Source organism: Pelodiscus sinensis, chromosome 5, assembly GCF_049634645.1.
Source record: "Pelodiscus sinensis isolate JC-2024 chromosome 5, ASM4963464v1, whole genome shotgun sequence".
Lineage (NCBI taxonomy): Eukaryota > Metazoa > Chordata > Testudines > Trionychidae > Pelodiscus > Pelodiscus sinensis.
Genome location: NC_134715.1, coordinates 52,525,869 through 52,546,595, shown reverse-complemented (window position 1 = coordinate 52,546,595; position 20,727 = coordinate 52,525,869). Strand labels below are relative to the sequence as shown.

Below are 20,727 nucleotides of genomic sequence, written 5' to 3'. Positions count from 1 at the left end.
GAATAACATTTCTTTCCTGTAGGATGTATTAACATAATACGTGAATAAATTGATTCATGTGCATGATTAGGGAGCCAACAGTAATCTCTATCCCAGCTGTCATTTATTCTTTGAACAAATAAAGATGCGTACACAGCTTTGAACCTTGTATTAATCACACTTAGTTCGCTTCTTTGAAGTAGGTTGTATTATAAAGAATCTTATATATACAATAGAAATATAATGCATATGAACAGGTTAGGCACAATCTGACTGAAAATCTTAAATGACACCAGCCTTGTTCTAAACATTGGCCAGTCACAGCGTGAACTGGGGCAGACTTTAGGAGAATTGATAATGAAATCCCAAGTTTCATGACATTTCCTGTGGATCTGCTAAGCACACAAAATACACAATTGTGGCTCTTCCAATCAAAAAAATTCTGGTATGTCAGAGTGGAGCTACCTCTGAGCAAGGCACAATGGTGAAAGATGGGACCAAGGAATCACTTTCTTCTGTTATACAGCTACACACAAATTAGCCAGAATATTGGTGCTTTTGCCTTTTAAATACAAAAGGAAAGTGTGTTAGAACTACAAGAGGGTCTAGACTCCATTATTGGTGCAGTTGTCTTTAAAACCAGGGAATAACCTTGTATATTAACTCTGCTACACTGTATTAAGAATGTTGGGCACAACATTTTTTTTTCCAAATGTTTGAAGTGACACTTTTCAAAAAAACTGTGGGGGTCTCTGATTACTCAGATTTGGAGGGATATTTTATCTGTTCAGACCTTTCATTCCATTTGAACATTTACATTTTCTATGGCCAAAGACATGTTTCTCTAGAAATCCAAACCCTTCCCCTCCTAAAGCAGACTGATCATGGGACTGCAAGTTCCATGGTAAACAACACTATCCTATTTGTACATTTTTAACAGGAATCTTTTCTCCTTTAACTGTATATAAACTATGTAAATACTGCAGAGAGGGACCCAGACCAAAAATCCCAGGTCTCAATACTCTCTGCTGCTGGAAAGGTTTAGAATATAAGCTTGGTTCTGCTTGTTGTTGTATTCTACAAGGTTCTGAGCATCTCACTTCCTCAAGAAATGCTCAACACTTCCAGATGTGATCAGTAGAGCAGCATACTTGTGTTTAACCAAACCTCAGCAGACAGAATGCTGTCATCTTTTCAGTTATTTCTCACTTCCATGAAAATGTACACCCCACTGATATCCTAATAGGACTTGAGTTTGAGCCATTGTAAATAATAATAAATGAAACGATTAAGTTTCACTAGCAATGTACTGACCTCTGATCCTAGCTGAACTTACAGAACGTATTTAACAAACTACAAGCTTCAATTTTGTAAAGGAATCATTACGTGCACAGGAAACATATTCTACCTATAGTAGGGTATGTTCTTGTAGGGGGAAATCTCCTGGAGTCTAGCTCCCACCCATAATACTCTGGATAACCCAGTTAACCCCTAGAAGACCATTTTACTGCAGCCAGCAAGAATCTATTCTATATGGAATGGCACTCTCTAACAAATATTTGCCAGGTATATATTTGCTTTTTCTTAATAATTCTTCTCTTGGATGAGGCCTTCAGTCCATTTCAGAGGCCAAAGAACAGCCGTTGAAGATGGAAGGCCTTAATCTGTAAGATTTTTCACTTCCAATGCTCCACAACATAATTGTCCAGCCAGTTATGGAGACATGGCTCCAACTGCGAAATTCAGGTCAAGGTTTGTCTAGTGTTTGAATTAGTGGGTCTAATGAAGACCCGCTAATTTGAACTGAGAGGGCGTCCCTGTCAGTGCCAGTACTCCTGCTTGTCATGAGGAGTAAGGGAAGTTGACAGGAGTGTTTGCTCCCATCGATCTCCTGCTGAGTGGACAGCCCAAAAACACTATTTAAGATATGTCAACTGCAGCTATGTAATTATCGTAGCTGGAGTTGCGTATCATAAGTCAACTTCCCCATTAGTGTAGACCAAGCCTCAGTGTTTAGATCTGGACCAAATAACAATAGCTTTTACTTCCTACTGCTGGAGGTAGGATTTGAAGTGGCACTGTCATGTGGGAAGGTTTGTATTGCTGTTATTAATCCTTTTAGCCATCAAGTCATCCAAACATTTATTTACCAGTAGAGTTAACACTTAAGAGTTAGTGGAAACGAATTTGTATTTTGTAGTGACTATCTGAAACTCTGCTACTACAAAGCAAACATTGGCTTCAAAAAGAAAAGTCTTGTACTTGAAAAAGGTTCATTTAGTCACTGGTTTTCACAATGAGACCCTGTCCTGGTTGCAGCATGTACATTTCCTCTCAACTCCCTAGGAATCTCTCCTTTTGCAAGATGAAAAGTATTTTATTTCTTTTGTTTCTTCCTTTCTATTTTTCCTTAGCTGAAGTAACACTACTATGGAATCATTTCACATCCCTTTTTAAGTTGATTTTAATAAAGATCACTGGGATCATAATTAATTTATTTCATTTACAGACTAATTTTGCAGTTATTTTGGTGGGTAGTTTCCATTATTATTCAATCCTGGCTATGAATTTCTTACTTTCCTTTTAGAGTAGGTGTCAGGTTTTTCCTATTCAAATATCCTTAGAATCAGTAGATCTACTTGCACTTGCATTATTGTTATATCAGCGCAATCCAATGGCCTCTATTCTTCCAGTTTCCCAACAGGATACAAATAACTCCTAAGAACTTCAGCAGGAGTTATATCCTTTGCATGATCCTTTGGATCAATTGATTTTAATGGAATTACTTCTGATTTACATCAGCATGAGATGAAATTAGCCCCATTGGGCCTGATATCTCATTGCCTTGCATATGTATAGTCTGTGCACAGTGTATGTATAATGGCACTCAAGGAACAAGCGGAGAATCAGGCTCACTATCCCTCCTGGCATTCTGATTCTCCATAACGCAAGCTGGCTGTGTCTACACTGGCAAGTTATTCCGGAAAATCAGCCGCTTTTCCGGAAAAACTTGCCAGCTGTCTACACTGGCCACTTGAATTTCTGGAAAAGCACGGATGATCTAATGTAAAATCATCACTGCTTTTCCGGAAAAACTATGCTACTCCCGTTCGGGCAAAAGTCTTTTTCCAGAAAACTGTTCCGGAAAAGGGCCAGTGTAGATCGAGGTTTTTTTGCGGAAAAGCGCGTCTAGATTGGCCACGGACGCTTTTCTGGAAAAAGTGCTTTTCTGGAAAAGCGTCCTGCCAATCTAGACACGCTTTTCCGAAAATGCTTTTAACGGAAAACTTTTCCGTTAAAAGCATTTCCGGAAAATCATGCCAGTGTCCGCAGCCGCTGTGTCCACGTAGTCCCCGTAGTGATCGCTGTACTTATGTTGACCTATGTTTTAAGCCTCACTGTCAAATGGATTCTATTTCTTGTAATCTCATCAATAGTCTCGAAGGTTACAGGACATGTCCCAAAAGAAACATGTTTTCCCCTTGTGTATTTCACAGTCACAGGGTAGTCTGTAAAATCAAGCTATGGTGCAATTCCTAAGACAGAACCAAGTGCCGTCAACAACATATTTTTACAGTGAAATCAGAAACTGTGATTTCAAGGTTCTACTCTTTATATTCAGAAAAATTGAACAGCCAGCCACAGATTCCAGAGTATCCCCCTCCCTTCTTACTATTCTGGAGTATTGAAGCAAACAAGGCAGAAGTGTTGAAAACATTCCAATGGAATAATGTTTAAATGTCACTCAGCTGGTTTTACTTTGCTGGTCTTGCTATTTAAGTGCCATTAGTGTGCTAACTGCTGTATGAAATTCAGATAAAAACCAGACGCATAGTCCAGGTCCCAAGCAATTTACAATCTAACAGACATGAATGTTATAGTCCTATTATATATGTATATACTAAGTACATGTGCACATAGGTAAATCTTGAACCTAGGACCAAGTACATATCCTGCATTTTGTTCTGGATATGAAATGGCTCTGTTCTGCGCTGTAGGTGTAGGTGGCTGGAATACCAGACATTGTGGTATTTCTAGGCATGGTTTGAGCCCTTCCCCATCTCCTGTGACTTCACATGGTACCTGTCAGGTTAGCCACACGGAGGATGCCATTTTTCAGAGTATGCCAACCTGGCCCTGCCAGCATGACCTCATGCTCTCCCCCCGCACCCCGAAGCTGAGCTCTGTTTCACAGAGGGTCTGTGCTTTTGACATAGGGACCTTTCCCCTTATGCAGTGGAATAGTGTAGGTTTCATGGCCAAAGGATCTTGTTGCTGTGGAGGTGGGGCTGGATTTGCCCCTTTGTGAAAAGAGAGCTAAGCGGCTTTGTTAAGCATCGAAGACTCCCACAGCTGTACCTCTGGAAGTGCAAGCTGCTTGTCACAAGTTGCTATTATGACCCTTATTTTGAAAAAGCCACAAAACCCTTGAGATGATCCATGCAGCTAGAAGCAGAGTAATGTGATGTTTTTGCTTACAGCTCTGCTGTTTGTAGAATAAAAAAGATGATTTTGGTCCATATTTCCCTCCTGCCCAAAACTGGATGGAAGAAAACAAACTAATAGAAAATATCTTTAGCTCTTCAACAGCCATATTGCTTTTTTCTCTCTCCCTGCTCTGTGAGATTAGTGGAGGGAGCATGAACGGGAAGCAGGGAGTTAATCTAATATGGGACCCACATTATCCCAGTGTTAATTTGTAGATTTCCATACAGCAGGACACCAGCCATCTTTTCTCTGGCCGTCCACTAGTCACTTCTGGGTGAGTATACTATCACGGGTGGTCACCCCTCATGTTTTATAGGGGATCAGAAATCCTGGAGCTTCAAACAACACTAACTTTAAACAATGCATACTTCAGTTCTTTGCAGGGAACATATTGCTAGTTTTGCTCCTCCTATTCCATTTTCTGTGAGGACAATGAGCTGTCTCTAGGTTTTGTGAGGGGTGAAAGGCCATGTGGAGAAGTAGGGAGTATTAGTAAAGCCATTACGTTTCCTCCCCTCTGCACTATCCCACCAAATTTTTTCAGATATTTTAATCCCCTTTGTCCCGCTAAGCAGAGATGGCAGTGAGCGACATGGACTCTGGCAATGATATAGTTGGATTCCTACTGTTTTTTTCTTCCCTTTTAGGCAGTGAGATGTAACTATGGATGCGGATGTACAGGCCTCACGCTGAAGCAGAAAGGTTACATTTCACAGAGATGCTGAAAGCGCAGATAACGAATGCCTGGTTCTGAAGCAAACAGCAGTTAAAGTTTTTGAGTTTGTTTCTCTCTAAAATTCTTGTACTATTATTTTACAAAGTCTGCCTAGTGGTAAAGCATTCTTTACAATTCTAGATATCTCCCTGGTGATATTTTCATTGTTTACACAGTATGATTAGTTGCTCTTTTTATATGGTCTATGGTGTTGGCAAACGTCCCCTTCTTTTGAGGTGTACTGTACTTCAAGCTGTGCTGCTCTTCTTCAGAGAAATTATCTGTTAGGTATGCTTGTGTGAATGGTAGTTTGTTGAAAAGATTTTTTTTCAGTCCCTAGGCAAAGTGCTGCTTTTATTTTTCTTCCAACTGTGTTGCCTTTTGTATGTTGCTAAAAGAGAGCGACAGTATTGCTAACGAACTGCTACAGAACCAGTGAACCCTGGATATGCACAGTCGGAACATTCCCTTGTTATCTGACTATTTCAACTGATTGAAGAAGGAACAGAGAACATTCTAAAACACATTCTTGTTATACCTAGGGCACCTAGCTTCTACACGTGATCAATGCACTTAGAAATCCACAGACACCATATTTTAGAAGGAAGAAAAAGGAGGAATTGGTGATGTGCTGGGTGAGGAGAACTTACTGCTTAAGGGGTCTCTGTATGGCTTATGATATACAGCTGTGAGTAAGAGATGATGAAACTCTGTACCCCCACATAGGGACCTTTGGTAGGGATTGTACCACAACTCTTTGGAGTGCAGTGGGAGCATATGGGTTGTACCCTTTCTTTAGGTTGCTGTAGTCTGCTCCCACAGAGCACGTGGGAAAGACAGATCCTTGATCCTGACTCGTACTGGCCCCTGTTGATCTTTCTGGGGTGATTTGTGCCACTAGGCTCATTAGGATGGAGCAAATCCTGTGTCCTCCGAGGCCATTGTATGCAGGCATCAGGAAGGGAAGACTCATGTTTCCCCTGCTCTCCCAGTCATCCATAGAGTTACGCACATTCTGACCATTAATATACTGAGTTCTGCAGAATTTGTGGGTATTAAGCCACTACTTCTTAGAAGCATTGAGTGGAAGCTGGGATGTAATCTGTATGCACTCTACTCCTAAAGGGGCTAATACTTAATGGGAAAAATGTATTGCCAAATCCTGCTTTAAATGGGAGTTTCTCACCCAAGTAAGAATTGTAGGGTTTAGATTTGTGTTTTTAGTGGGCTTTGTCCTGAACCCCTTTTGCATAGGATCCCCTTTTGTGATGCTACTTGCTTAAGACTCATTTTGTTTCATTGTCATCTGCATGGTGGAGTGTATGAATTGTGATGGGGGAAAAAAGAAACCCAGCTAAGTGTACCAATACTAAACATTGTGGCTACGTCTAGACTGGCATGATTTTCTGGAAATGCTTTTAACAGAAAAGTTTTCCGTTAAAAGCATTTTCGGAAAAGAGCGTCTAGATTGGCATGGACGCTTTTCCGCAAAAGCACTTTTTGCGGAAAAGCGTCCGTGCCAATCTAGACCCGCTTTTGCGCAAAAAAGCCCCAATCGCCATTTTAGCCATTGGGGCTCTTTTGCGCAAAACAGTACTGTGCTGTCTACACTGGCCCTCTTGCGCAAATGATTTGCACAAGAGGGCTTTTGCTCGAACGGGAGCAGCATAGTATTTCCGCAAGAACACTGACAATCTTACATGAGATTGTCAGTGTTCTTGCGGAAATACAAGCGGCCAGTGTAGCAGCTGGCAAGTTTTTCCACAAAAGCAGCTGATTTTGCGGAAAAACTGGTCAGTCTAGACACAGCCTGTGACTTTGAGTTAAATCCTTGAGCATTAGCTAGGGATAGGTTGGTTTAGCTCCTCACCTGACATTCAGAATTTCTGTTGCTCAGAAATGCTAATTGTCAACTAGGAATACCACAACATGACTTCCTTCAGTAGAAAGAAAAAGTCTGAGAATTCATGCTATTTACCACAGGTTGGTCACATGCTATTTACCAGAGGCATGCCTTTCACACTACTCAGCCTAATGCTGCTATACACAAACTGCTGAGGTTTGGATGCTGGCGTGACTAGAACATAAGAACAGCCATACTGGGTCAGACCAAAGGTCCATCTAGCCCAGTATCCTGTCTGCCGAGAGTGGCCAGCACCAGGTGCCCTAGAGAGGGTGGACTGAAGACAATGATCAAATGATTTGTCTCCTGCCATCCCTCTCCAGCCTCTGACAAACAGAGGCCAAGGACACCATTTTATCCCCTGGATAATAGCCTTTTATGGACCTAACCTCCATGAAATTATCTAGCTTCTCTTTAAACTCTATTATAGTCCTAGCCTTCACAGCCTCCTCTGGCAAGGAGTTCCACAGGTTGACTACACGCTGTGTGAAGAAGAACTTTCTTTTATTAGTTTTAAACCTGCTCCCCATTAATTTCATTTGGTGTCCTCTAGTTCTTCTGTTTAGGGAACTAATAAATAACTTTTCTTTATCGGCCGTCTCCACACCACTCATGATTTTATATACCTCTATCATATCCCCCCTCAGTCTCCTCTTTTCTAAACTGAAAAGTCCCAGTCACTTTAACCTCTCCTCATATGGGACCCGTTCCAAACCCCTAATCATTTTAGTTGTCCTTTTCTGAACCCTTTCCAAGGCCAAAATATCTTTTTTGAGGTGAGGTGACCACATCTGTACACAGTATTCAAGATGTGGGCGTACCATAGTTTTATACAGGAGCAATAAGATATTCTGGGTCTTATTTTCTATCCCTTTCTTAATAATTCCTAGCATCCTATTTGCCTTTTTGACCGCTGCTGCACACTGCGTGGAAGTTTTCAGAGAACTGTCCACGATAACTCCAAGATCTCTTTCCTGATTTGTCGTAGCCACATTAGCCCCCATCATACAGTACATATAGTTGAGGTTATTTTTCCCAATGTGCATTACTTTACACTTATCCACATTAAATTTCATTTGCCATTAGGGATGTAAAAGAATAGTCAATTAGTTGACTCCCCAGTAAGTCCCCGGGGAGTCAAGTCAACTACTTGCATTCTCCCCCTAGCACCGCATTTCCCCCTTCCCTGCTTAAAAGCCTGCCTCTCCCAGCACCATCTCCGTGATGTCACCTGCCTCTCTCCATGCTGCTGCCTCTAAGGGGGGGCAGGGGAAGCTCTTCTGGCAGCAGCTCCTGTCTGTGGGAGGTCCCAGCAGGGAGTGGACAGGGGCTGTTTGACCTGGTGTGAGTCAGGACTGAGCAAACCCAGCTGAGTCCCGGCTTGTGGCAGGTTCAGGAGCTTCCCCGCTGTGGCTCTGCGGTTTAAATGTAGTAGGATCCAGACTGCCTGGGCACCCAGCTCTTACTATATTTAAACTGCAGAGCTGCAGCGGTGGTAGCTCCTTCTGAGCGTCTTCCCTTATCATGTAATCATTTGTATGTAACCTAATGGTCCAGAGAGTTTAAAACTATTAAATGAAAGGCAATGAGTCATACATCAACCTTATTTCCTAGGTTACTTTTGAATGATTAGCTCTTTGCTTTAAATATACATTAAAAGACACATAGGCTGGATGGTCAGCCCATGTTAAAATTGTAACAGAATGTGTTCCATGGAAGCTCAGTTGTTTTAGACTATTTTATTTACGTTTTAATAATAAATATTTGTGAAGTCTTTTTTTAACCCCCATCACATACGACTAAATCCTTAACACTTTGCCATATTTTACATCATGGCTGCGCCTAGATTGGCATGATTTTCCGGAAATGCTTTTAACAGAAAAGTTTTCCGTTAAAAGCATTTTCGGAACAGAGCATCTAGATTGGCACAGACGCTTTTTCGCAAAAGCACTTTTTGCAGAAAAGCATCTGTGCCAATCTAGTCGTGCTTTTCTGCAAAAAAGCCCCGATTGCCATTTTTGCGATCGGGGCTTTTTTGCAGAAAACAAATCTGAGCTGTCTACACTGGCCCTTTTGTGCAAAAGCTTTGTGCAAAAGGGACTTTTGCCTGAACGGGAGCAGAATAGTATTTCCGCAAGAAGCACTGATTTCTTACAGTAGAAAGCCAGTGCTTTTGCGGAAATTCAAGCGGCCAGTGTAGACAGCTGGCAAGTTTTTCTGGAAAAGCGACTGATTTTCCGGAAAAACTGGCCAGTCTAGACACAGCCCTTATGTTCACTGCTCCAGCAATTTTTACAAAAAATAATGATCCAGTTTTTTATTCCCTTGCTACATACAAGTAACTCCCATGGACTTATAAGCATCAGAAGATCCCTGGGGCGGGGGGGGGGGGGGGGGGGAGGGGGGGAGAGATTTGGGTACAAGTAGTGTAAAGACAATATAAACTTGATTAAAACTGAAAGTTGTCATAAGACCAATGTTTCAGTCAGTAAGGGTTTAGGCCATTCAGAAATCATTACTGAATATTGCTAGAACGTTTTGGGGGAAGTCAGTCATGAGGAAAAGACTGCAGAGGGTTTTACCTACGAAAGCTCATGATATAATATGTTTGTTAGTCTCTAAGGTGCCACAGGACTTCTTGTTTTTATGAGGAAAAGAGGTTACAGGATAATAGCAGTGAGAGAGAAAAAAGTTCTAGAAGATCTTTGAGTCCAACTTACTATCAGGGCATGATCAGAAAAAACCTAAACATGAAGGGCCAGATCCTCAGATGATATATATAAATCTCCCCTATGTTTGCAGTATTACTTCATGTTTAATTAGTTCAAACTACATGTTACAGGAAGGGTCTCAGTTGGAATTATAGTGGTGGACTATTCAAGAAGAGATAAAACTTCAGATTGTGAGAGCATCCAGAAACTTATCTCCTGCAAACCACACTCCAACATTTTGATCAGATTTATAGAAAAATATACCCAGTTCTTCACTTTTTATAATAGCATATGACTGACAATTAGTAGATTTGCTGCATTTGAAATTTACATTTTATGAATGTAATACATTTAGATTAATTAATTGTTCATGATTGCATATGCATTATAAATACAAAGAAACTCAAAAGAAACAGATTTTTGATAGAGTGAATAATAATGGAATAACTTTCCTATAGAGGAAACTTATTCTTAGGATCAGTGATTTACTGTATGGTTAATGTCCTAAATTATGAAGGTTTCAATCTCTTACACATTTTTATCCTGTGTTACCTAATTGTGGAAGTCTTATTATCAAGATAAATATTTGCACTCTGATGTTTTGGGCAATTTGCCTAACTAAACAGTGAAAGATCAGATCTATAACTTATAAAACATTTGAAATCATTTATACATAAAAGATTGTGTTGTCTTAATTTGTCATGGAAGCAATTTAATACTATCTACAGCAGAAAACTGTTCTGGCCCCTCCAACTCCAACTGGTCTGGCTTTGCCTGAGTTTATATGGCTCATCATGAAGATGACTTCTGAAATATAGACTCTTAAAATTTACTTCAAAACAGAGAGTGTAGAAAATCTTGTAGCTATCAGAATGCACTTAGATGCTGCTGTGGATTTTAGGATTCCTATATGTAAGGGGTCTCAGACTCCTGGCTTGAGGGCCACCCCCAGCTGGAGTGATTGTGCAATCCAGTCTGGGACTCTCGGCAGGCTGGTGGAGGTGGGGTGTTGTCTGATACTGACCCCCAAACCTTACCTCTTCCCGACATCATCCTGCCTTCTCCCCCGATGGCATCCCATCCCTCGAGGAGGCAGCTTTGGGGATCACTGATGCCAAATGGCAGCCTGGTACCATACGGCGGCAGCAGTTATGCCCCCTCACTCCTTGTGGTGGCAGGAGCCACAGGGAAGTGAAGCACAGTACAGCAAGTGCATTTGCCCAGCCAACTAACAATATGCTTCGGGCTTCTAAGTACAGGCAGTCCCCGGGTTACGTACAAGATAGGGACAGTATGTTTGTTCTTAAGTTGAATTTGTATGTAAATCGGAACTGGTACATATTGTAGGGGAAACTCTAGCCAAACATTTCTCCAGAGCTCAGTTTTATTCTCCCACACCTCACTTCCCTCAGTCCTTTATTCTCAAGCTGAGGTGTCTGCTGAGAAAAGCCGCTCCGCGTCTCCCTGGTCTGCTGTTGGGGGAGGGGTGCTAGCTTCGCGTCTCCCTGGTCTGCTGGGGGGAAGCAGCTAGTGCGGGGTTGCCTCACCCCGTTTGTAAGTAGGGATCCAATGTAAGTCGGATCCATGTAACCCGGGGAGTGCCTGTATATAATATGTTGTATTTCAACCACTAATTCATGTTGCAAAGTTAAACACTCAAAAATTAAAACATGGCAGAATTAACCATAATGCAACTTTAATTCTGCTCCTTGTGTGCATGAAATTCTTAACACCAGAAAAGTAAATGGCAAAACTCCCACTGACTTCAATGAGACAAAGATTTCAAATACAGTCTCTAATTACATAGAATGCTAGAAGGGACCTTGAGAAGTCCAGTCCCTTGCCCTCATAGCAGGACCAAGCACCATCTAGACCATCCTTGACAGATGTCTGTCTAACCTGCTCTTAAATTGTCTAGGAAGGCTATAGAATCTCCCATCACTGAAGATATTTATTCCAGTGCTTAACCACCCTGACAGGAGGTTTTTCCTAATGTCCAGTCTAAACCTCACCTGTTGCAATTTAAGCCCATTGCTTCTTGTCTATCATCAGAGGTTAAGGAGAATAATTTTTCTCGCTCCTTTTTGTAACACCCTTTTAGTTACCTGAAAACTGTTGTTATGCCCCCTTTAAGTCTTCTTTTTTTCCAAACTAAAGAAACCCAATTCTTTAAGTTTTCCCTCATAGGTCATGTTTTCTAGACCCCTAATCATTCTTGTTGCTCTTCTCTAGACCTTCTCCAATTTCTCCACATCTTTTTTGAAACGTGGTGCCCAGGACTGGACGCACAGTACTCCAATTTTGGTCTAATCAGTGCAGCACAGAGGGGAAGAATTATTTCTCATATCTTGCTTACAACACTCCTCTTAATGCATCCCAGAATTATGTTTGATTTTTTTTTGCAACTGTGTCACACTGTTGACTCATATTTCGCTTGTGGTCCATTATGACCCCTAGATCCCCTTCTGAAGTACCCCTTCCTAGACTGTCACTTTCCTTTGTGTATGTGTGAAACTGATTGTTCCTCCCTACATGGATTATTTTGCATTTATTCTTATTGTACTTCATCCTGTTTACCTCAGACCATTTCTCTAGTTTGTCCAGATCATTTTGAATTATCCTTATCTTCCAAAGCATTTGTAATCCCTCTCAGCTTGGTATCATCCACAAACTTTATAAACATTATAATGCGTTTTCCAAAAGAGCCAGAAGAGTATTTTGATAGTGTGAGTTAGGGGCCTTTTGTTTGTATTTTGTGTGGTGGTTCTAGTCTGTGAAGCTGCTTCATAATGATGCATGGCATACAGCAGGACCAAGGTTTCGAGATACGGATGGCTGGGTGAGGTAATTTTTTTTTAATTGTACCAACTTCTGTTGGTGAAAGACACAAGCTTTTGAGCTACAGAGAGCTCGTCAGCTCAACCTGAAACAAAATATTTCATTTTGATTTTCCTGATGTAAAATTGTGCATTTTTTGGGAAAGTTAAACTATTGCCATAGAAGATTTCAATTTTGCAAAATTTGTATCTCTCTGTTGAAAAACAAATTAAATTGAAAATTTTCATCTACCTGTATTTGCTACCAACTTCTACTATAACACATGCATTTTTATGACCACCCCTTTGGCTTAATTCTGGTCACACTCATTTAAAACCAACGTAACTTAAATGGAATAACCTCTAATTATGACCAGTGTAAATGAGATAAGAAACAGACCCTGTATCTTATTTCATACATATATATTATATTTGAGTAACCTTGTTGTGGGTACACCTGTATTATAGTTACGCCTCGAATTATAAATCACAGTATACATTTTTAAAGAGTGTTATTTTCAAAATCTGAGCTATTTGCTTTTTTATTTTAAAACCCATTTTAGGCCCCTTTAGGCATGTACTGTATATTTTAATTCATGAAAAAAGATCTATAAGTGAGATGAACAAAATCCAAAATTTGCCAAAATGTTTGGGGGTTAAATTGTTTATGTTATAGCTGGTTTTCATCTGGTAGTCTATGGACCCTCAAGGGTTTGCAGAATATATATAAGGGCTCCACGAAAGGTGGCTGTTCCTATTGAACAGTGGTTTTCAACCCGTGCTTGGCAGAGCCCTGGGGGTCTGTATGTCATGTCTAAAATTTCCAAAGGGGACTCTATTTACTTTCAAAAGTTTTTAGGGATCCATAAGTAGGGAAAAAAATGTTGAAAGGTGCTATTGTATGTTGTTATGCCTTCTTTGAGGTCCTAAGGAAAGAATAGTCATAATAACCTTAGTAACGTGTTTGCTTTGGCTAAAGTGAGAAAAAATTTACAAACATATTTCAAGGGTTTCTAAAACACATTTAGGCAAGTATCAATAACAGCCAAATGTTTTGATACTCATGAGAAATAACTAGGTTCCAGTCCTATTCTTATTTACTTCAACAGCAACTGGATTAGGGCCCATGAGAGTTTTTTGCTTATTTAAAACATGTTTTTTTAAAATCTATTTCTAATTGTAGTTCTGTCTTTCCAGCCCACAACATATTTCAAGTGATATAATCATTCAAGTTTATGGTCAAATTTGGGTCAGTAAATGTACAACACAATATAAAAGGCAGACTTTTGTGCTTTTGCTTACTTCCATTTAAATCTATGCTGGACGACATAATGTAGTTATATTTAAAAGAGTTGTTTATAATCCTTCATGTATTTTGATAAATCTAGTTGTTAAGAAACAATTTTTAGATATAAATATACGTGACCTTAACAATCATGTCTACACTGCAATGCTATTTCGGGATACCAGAGTATCCAGAAATAGCTATTCCACCTCTTCACAACAAGTCTGTTATTTCGAGCTCACTATTCTGACGTTCCTGTAATGATGACTCCTTATTCTACAAGGAGTAAGGGATGTTTCAGAATAGTGCATTGTTTCAAAATTTTGCACTTTGTAGACAGTGCCGAACGACGAAATAAGCTATTGTGAAATAGCTCAAATTGCATATCTTATTTCAAGTTACAGTGCAGTGTAGATGCACCCAAACTGATTTGACTCTCTGCCATGAATGATAAATTCAAGCCTTAACACTCAACTCTATTGACATTCTAGAAGGGCTATTAAGTCATCCCAGAAAGATTGTAAATCATAGGGAATATTTTCGATATAAACAAAGGAAAAATAGGATGTGTTTCCAAAATAGTTGCTATCAATTTGATTCATAAAGAGAATGGCAGTCTTTTCAAACGCTGCTCTCTTTGTTGAAGTATGCCCTTTGCTAGGTTGCTGAAGGACACCATTCAAAATCAAATTTGAATAGATTTCATTTGTAACTAGTTGCTATTAAATACACAAAGACACACCTTGCTATGGCAGGTCAGAATAACTTGCAAAAAAAAGATGTACTGTTATCTTCATAAGGAGAAACCTAAAAATGGTGTCTTGACGTTTGCTTTTAAACATAGACTGTTTACCTTTCTTTATACTTTGCTTATGAATAAGTAGAAAAGCAGCGACAGAAGCAAACACGCTGTGAACTTGTTAAAGAATAGCAGTTAAAGTGTAGCCGTTGTTTCTTCCTACCTTATATACATTGATAGGAATATCAATGACAATATAGAGAAGGTCTCCTAGCGCCAGGCTAGCTATCAGCGCATTGGGGCCATTCCTCATACACTTGTTCTGGTAAATGATCCTCAGCAAAGTTGCATTCCCAACCAATCCAATGATGAAAATAATACAAGAAATCACTGTGTTAATGTATTTGAAAGTGGCCGCAATTTTAGTCCTTTGGGCGCAATACAGTGTTTTGTTGGGCACCACAGGTCGGATAGTAGTAAGGAGTAAGCTGGGCTCTATTCCAGAGTAAGTGGTCAAGTAGTTTCCAGAATCACTCAGATTGGCGTAATATCCATCAGAACTGTCGCTGAGGACACATCCAGCCACAAGAAATAGCAAGGCGACCTTTAAACAAAAGCTTTCCATCCTGAAGTCTTGAATGGCAGCCACATTCAATGAAATAGTTTTCAATATTTCACTGTGATCCTTCTCACTTCTTCACCTACATGGAGAAACAAACATAAACAAAGCACAGATTAACAATAATTTTATTTCTCATTTCAAAAGAAGTGCCTCTGCAGCTATCTTGAATAATAGATTACAAAATGAGACAGAAAATCCCCATGGCATTTGAAGGCTAGTGCTAAAGAAATGCTGCCATATCACAAAAGTGTGTAGGAGTATTTGTCTACATAAGGGATAAAGCATTCCAGACAGCAAGTGGTGGATAAGAGTTTTGTCACAAGACTTAGGCTTCCAAGTGAAGTAAATCAGAATGTGGTGTCTTGGCAGCATTACAGATACTTTATGGATACTAGCATTTACATTTTTCCGTAGCTAAATTCTACTAAATAAGAAAGCCACAACTCTAAATTCATAATTAATTGTTTAAGGCCAGAATGTATTTATTATTATTATTAGTTTTAATATTTGGTGAACTGCAACAATGATGGTAGAGACCTATTTTTCTTTACCTTAATAATTAGCTGGCTTCTTACATTTATATATAATTTTCAAATCCAGTTAATGAATTAGGTAGTTCATTTTAATGCCAGATCCAAAGCCTTCAGCAGTAAGTGGAGAGACTCATAAGGACTTCAGTAGGTTTTGAATCAAGCCCTTAATGCTTTTAAATCTGTTACATATGTATCTAGTAGAAATGTATCCTGGACATTTCAGAATTCCAGTACAGCCCAAGTTCAGATGTTTAGTCATAGATAAGCCCATTATAAATGCGTAAAAAAGCAAACATGATAGATACTTCATACATAATACTTGGCATGGAATCCCAAGGAAAACCCCATGAAATCTGCTGCTTCTAAAGGATACATTGGTAGCGGGATGTTCTTCCCTCACAAGCGTGACCCGAGTTAATAGAAAAGTCTGTAGCCTACCTACTGCAGAAGAGGATGGTTATCATCGCTATTAGGAATGCTGCATCATGTAACAGGTTACAGAAAAACCTCTCTAGGGTTCTCTTGTGAAGTGTAGTGCGCACTTTCAAGCACCAAAAATTTCTCCCCCTTCCCTTCATCTCAGTGACAAACTCTCACAAGACATCCCTGTATTTACTAGGATAAAGTCAAGAGCAGCATTGAGCCAAACAGGAGATTAGAAAGTTGCATACTATTAGTAGGAGAACCTGAATAAAGGAGTTGCAGAGGTAATGAATTAGTTAATGAAGTAATTAGAGAGTTAATTAATTCAAGTATATGGGGAGCTTCCCCTCCTATTTTTCCCTAAAGGATTATTAAACAAAGAATAACAGTGAAGAATTTACAGTAGGAAGCAATGAGAGAGGTTTCATTGACACTGGGCCTTTGTTACCAATATTTTAGTACTATTACCTACTATGTTCTTCCATTCCAGTAGGTGGTATGTAAAAAGTCATGAGTGCGTAATAGGAGCACATGTGTGTGTATGTGTATTTTGCATAGGGTATATGAATGCCTGTGTTTGTTCTCAGTGATACAAATTCAAACCTGCTACACTGGCGTAGCTAAAATCATAATCTAGTCTGTTATTTGATCTTAAAGACTAATGAACTGGATTTCTGTCTAAGTTTATTTTAAAAATGCTTGTTCTATTGGCACCTCAGAGCCACTAGCAATTTTTTTGCAATGCTTTCAATTTAGGATTATAAAGCACTTTTGTAAAACTCAATCATGCTTAACAATATTTTTTGTCAGTCTGATATTATTATTAATACATTATTATTATTACAACCATTTTACAAATGGGGAATACTAAATCACTGACAGTTGTGGTGACTTGATCTGTTCATACAGCAAATCTGATGCAGCCAAGTATAGAATCCAGATTTTCTTACAGCTAGTTCTATGCTTTGAACCATGTCACTAAACTTCTCTTTCTTGGTTTATGAACTTTTTAGGTGCAAATGTGATATATTACTTGTATCCCACTTAAATGTGATATCAACATGGCAGTTGTACAAACCACCTGAGGAACTAAGAACAAAATACCTAAGACCCCAAAAAGAAACTTTTCTTGAAGGGGTACCAAAACCAAAACCAAAAAAATTCCCAAGAACATGGATTCATGATATACATATTCAAGATATGGAGCCATTGACAAATCCTCCATTACTATGTGTTTGTTTTCAGTGTGCCGATATGCATGTGTAATAGTAATGCAGTAGCACCCCTGTTTATGTGCAATACAATAATACTTGTGTTAACTCTCTGTAATGAACATTAACCCATTCTATTTATGTAATGTCAGTATCTAGAATAGCTAAGGAATTTCTTTGCATTTACAGGCCATATGCATGTGGTGTCAGTGTGTCATTAACACAATGGTACACAAAATTTCTTATAGCCAGCATGGGATGTTGAGAAGAAGACACCCAACTTCCCAGCAACAATTATTCTGCTAGGAAGAACAAAATCAGGACAATCCTCATGCCAAGATTTCTAAAAACAAACCCGGCAATTTGAAATGATTTATTTAATTGATTAAACACTACTGAAACGTATTAACATTTAATTCATTCAATTAAAAATGCCAAAAGGCACATGAAGTTTAAAATGGGATTTAATAAACTTAATTGGGACAAAAGTTTTAAAGCAATTACAATTAAAAATACTGAACAAAATAATTTTCTCCTGGCTAGTTCAGACTAAGCAAAGTGTAGTTGACTGTGGGGTAACTGCCTTTTCCCCTTCTTCCAACACAAAAGAGAATACTCTCGCAGTACTGTCAAAAGATCAGTTCCAAAATGCAAGGGGCGATGCATTACCACTTTCAGCTAAGGGTATCTGACATGTTCTATGCATTTTAAACTTTTGTTGTTAATAACATTTGTTGCAAAGATAAAATAAGATGCCTGATAACTAATACACATTTAGTAAGTGATAAAACCATACCATGAAGCTCCCTCTAGGCTCTCTCACCCTGGGAACATGCAGCTGCTTCTCTCCCAGTTCCGTGCATAGGAGACTGCAAACTCACTCCAAGTGTAGTTCAGGCTGCTGCTGAGAATTTCCTCTGTGTGGCTTCTCTTGGGAAAGCCTTACTAAACCTCCTTTCTCAGTGTGACTGGGTGGGATTGGAAATCTCCACCTCCACTGTATCAGCAAGAGAGAGAGAGAGATGTTAGAACGTCCCCTATTTCTGTCCCCTCCCCCAGTTACCCCCCCCCCAAAAAAACCTCCAACTGAGACCGAGACCCTGCCAATGTTGAACACAAAGGCTGCCTCCGGGGCACAAGGGAACACTGAGTTCTTTAACCATTTCCTCCCTAATGCTGGGTTAATTTAAGCAATAGAGCTTAGAAATCCGCTACAGTAGCTTTCTACTTAAGAAGCCCAGGGCAGCCTATTGAAATACTGGACAAATGAGTGAAATAGGAGGCATTAGAAAGATAAACAGCAAGGAGAAAACATTATCTCCAGGAGATTTCCATGACCTTTGCTTTCTACGTTCCCATTTGTTATGATTAAAAGCCTCTTATAAGAGAGTCACTAAAATATGAATTGTAAAATGTTTAAAAAAAACCCTGACTTTCCAAAGTCAGATTGTCCAGAGGCAGAATTCTTCAAACTGTGAACCATGGCGAGCTTGGTGGCCAATACATCACCCCTTCCCTGTTTCTAATTGCTAAATTTCACTGACATAAAAAAAGTGAGTGAAAATACTAATACAGCTGTTTTCTAATATGTCCTGGTATTACTCTTCCAGGTGAGCAATAGTTTGCGTAACTGTAGCTGCCACAGAGATGTTATGTGTTTGTGAAAGGGACAGTGTCCATGAGACAGCCTCTCTATTACAATGAGGCCAATGCTATCAAAAGTTTGAGAAGCCCCACCTTATGGTCATAAACCTTTTTCATTCTGAGGAAAATTTTATTATCTCACTGAAGGTGCCTGTTTCCACACCCAGGACCTAAGGCTCAGTAAAAAGCTTGGGCTAGGATAAGTGTCGGATGAAGGTAATCCAGGAATGCAAGCACACTACAAACCAGGGTTCTGTGGGTATGTCTACATAACAACAACTAAAACGGCATGGCTGGCCCATTCAAATCCACTTGGGCTTGTGGAGCTTGGGCTGTGGGAATGTTTCATTGCAGTGTAGACATTTCTCTGGGCTCAGGCAGAGTCCCAAAGCATGGGCTCCACCCACCCCACAGAGATGCAGAGTCTGGGTTCCATCCCTAGCCTAGAGTACAGAGCACTAAAACAGCCCTGCAGCCTGAGCTTGTGGTGGATGGCATGGACCAGCCACCATTTTGTATACGCTGTGTGGACATATCCTGTCTGGCCCAGGGTCTACCAGCACTTGGTATGACAAGAATAGAGGGGCCCACTTTTCTCTTAGGCTCCGTCTACACTGCACCTCTCTTGCGCAAAAGCCTATGCAAATAAAATGCAGATTAGCAAATTGCTGTGCTTCATTTGCATAATTAATTAGGTGCCGTTTTTGTGCAAGAGGCTTTTGAGCAAAAAAGAGCTGTGTAGACAGCTCCTTTTTGTGCAAACCCCCCCTCTTGTGTGAGAGCTATTCGTCCTGAAAAAATGAGGAAGAATGGCTCTTGCACAAGAGGGGTTTTTTTTTGAAAAAAGGAGCCGTCTACACAACTCCTTTTTGTGCAAAAGCCTCTTGCGCAAAAACGACCCCTAATTAATTATGCAAATGAAGCATGACAATATGCTAATATGAGCCTCATTTGCATAGTCTTTTGCACAAGAGAGGTGCAGTGGAGACGTAGCCTGGGAGAAGCAGAGTCATCAGGACCTTTCTCCAACCCCCAAGAATGGCATCAGGGCCCATGTCTCTTTGAGAGCAGCAAAGATCCTCTTTGTCTAATAGGGAAGCAGAGGGGGCAGCAAGGGATAGCCTGGTACTTAGCCCAGCACTCGGTTGAGGTACCCCTGACTTGGTAGGTGAGACAGTCTTACAAAGAATGTTCTGCTGGGATGGGGCCTCCCCATCCCAACCTGAGCACTTTGAGCAGTGGGTCTTAAAGTAATACACCACTGAAATTAATAGGGCAGTTTACTCTTCTTGGAGTCATTGCTTCAGGCTCTCTGCATACTCATGCAGATGTCATGGTATTTGTTATATATAGTTCATGTTTTCAAACTCTTCTTTTAAGCCAAGAGGGCTGGATACATTTTTTAAAATGAAATTTCAGATTTTGATGTAGTCACATGACTTCCAGAGCCTGCATCTAGGCAAAAGTCTGTAATGTCGATGTTTTAATCCAGCCCTGGATGAGATGATAGGATACTCGATGAAAGCGAAGCAATGTTGTCTTTGAGTGCCCTACTAACGTCTTTTGAGATTTTGATTTCAAGAACTAATTTTGCCTTCCCAGTTGGTTACACGAGATTTTTATAATTGTCTGTGAACTTCTTTTTTTGAGCACTAAAT

General features: G+C 39.9%; 1 protein-coding gene across 2 annotated transcripts in view; it reads right to left on the bottom strand.

The window, feature by feature from the left end:
• EDNRA (endothelin receptor type A) overlaps positions 1–18,422 on the bottom strand; it is a 34,358-nt gene extending 15,936 nt beyond the window's left edge. Inside the window, exons 1-2 of one of the 2 annotated variants that reach the window (XM_006133843.4) lie at positions 18,222–18,422; positions 14,860–15,337 (exon numbers count right to left, since the gene is read on the bottom strand). In XM_006133843.4, coding sequence (XP_006133905.1) covers positions 14,860–15,261 — 402 coding nt within the window. In that variant the 5' untranslated portion in view covers positions 15,262–15,337; positions 18,222–18,422. The remainder of the gene's footprint in view (positions 1–14,859; positions 15,338–18,221) is intronic. The other variant, XM_014578935.3, reaches the window with a different exon arrangement.
• Between the last annotated feature and the right edge of the window lie 2,305 nt (positions 18,423–20,727).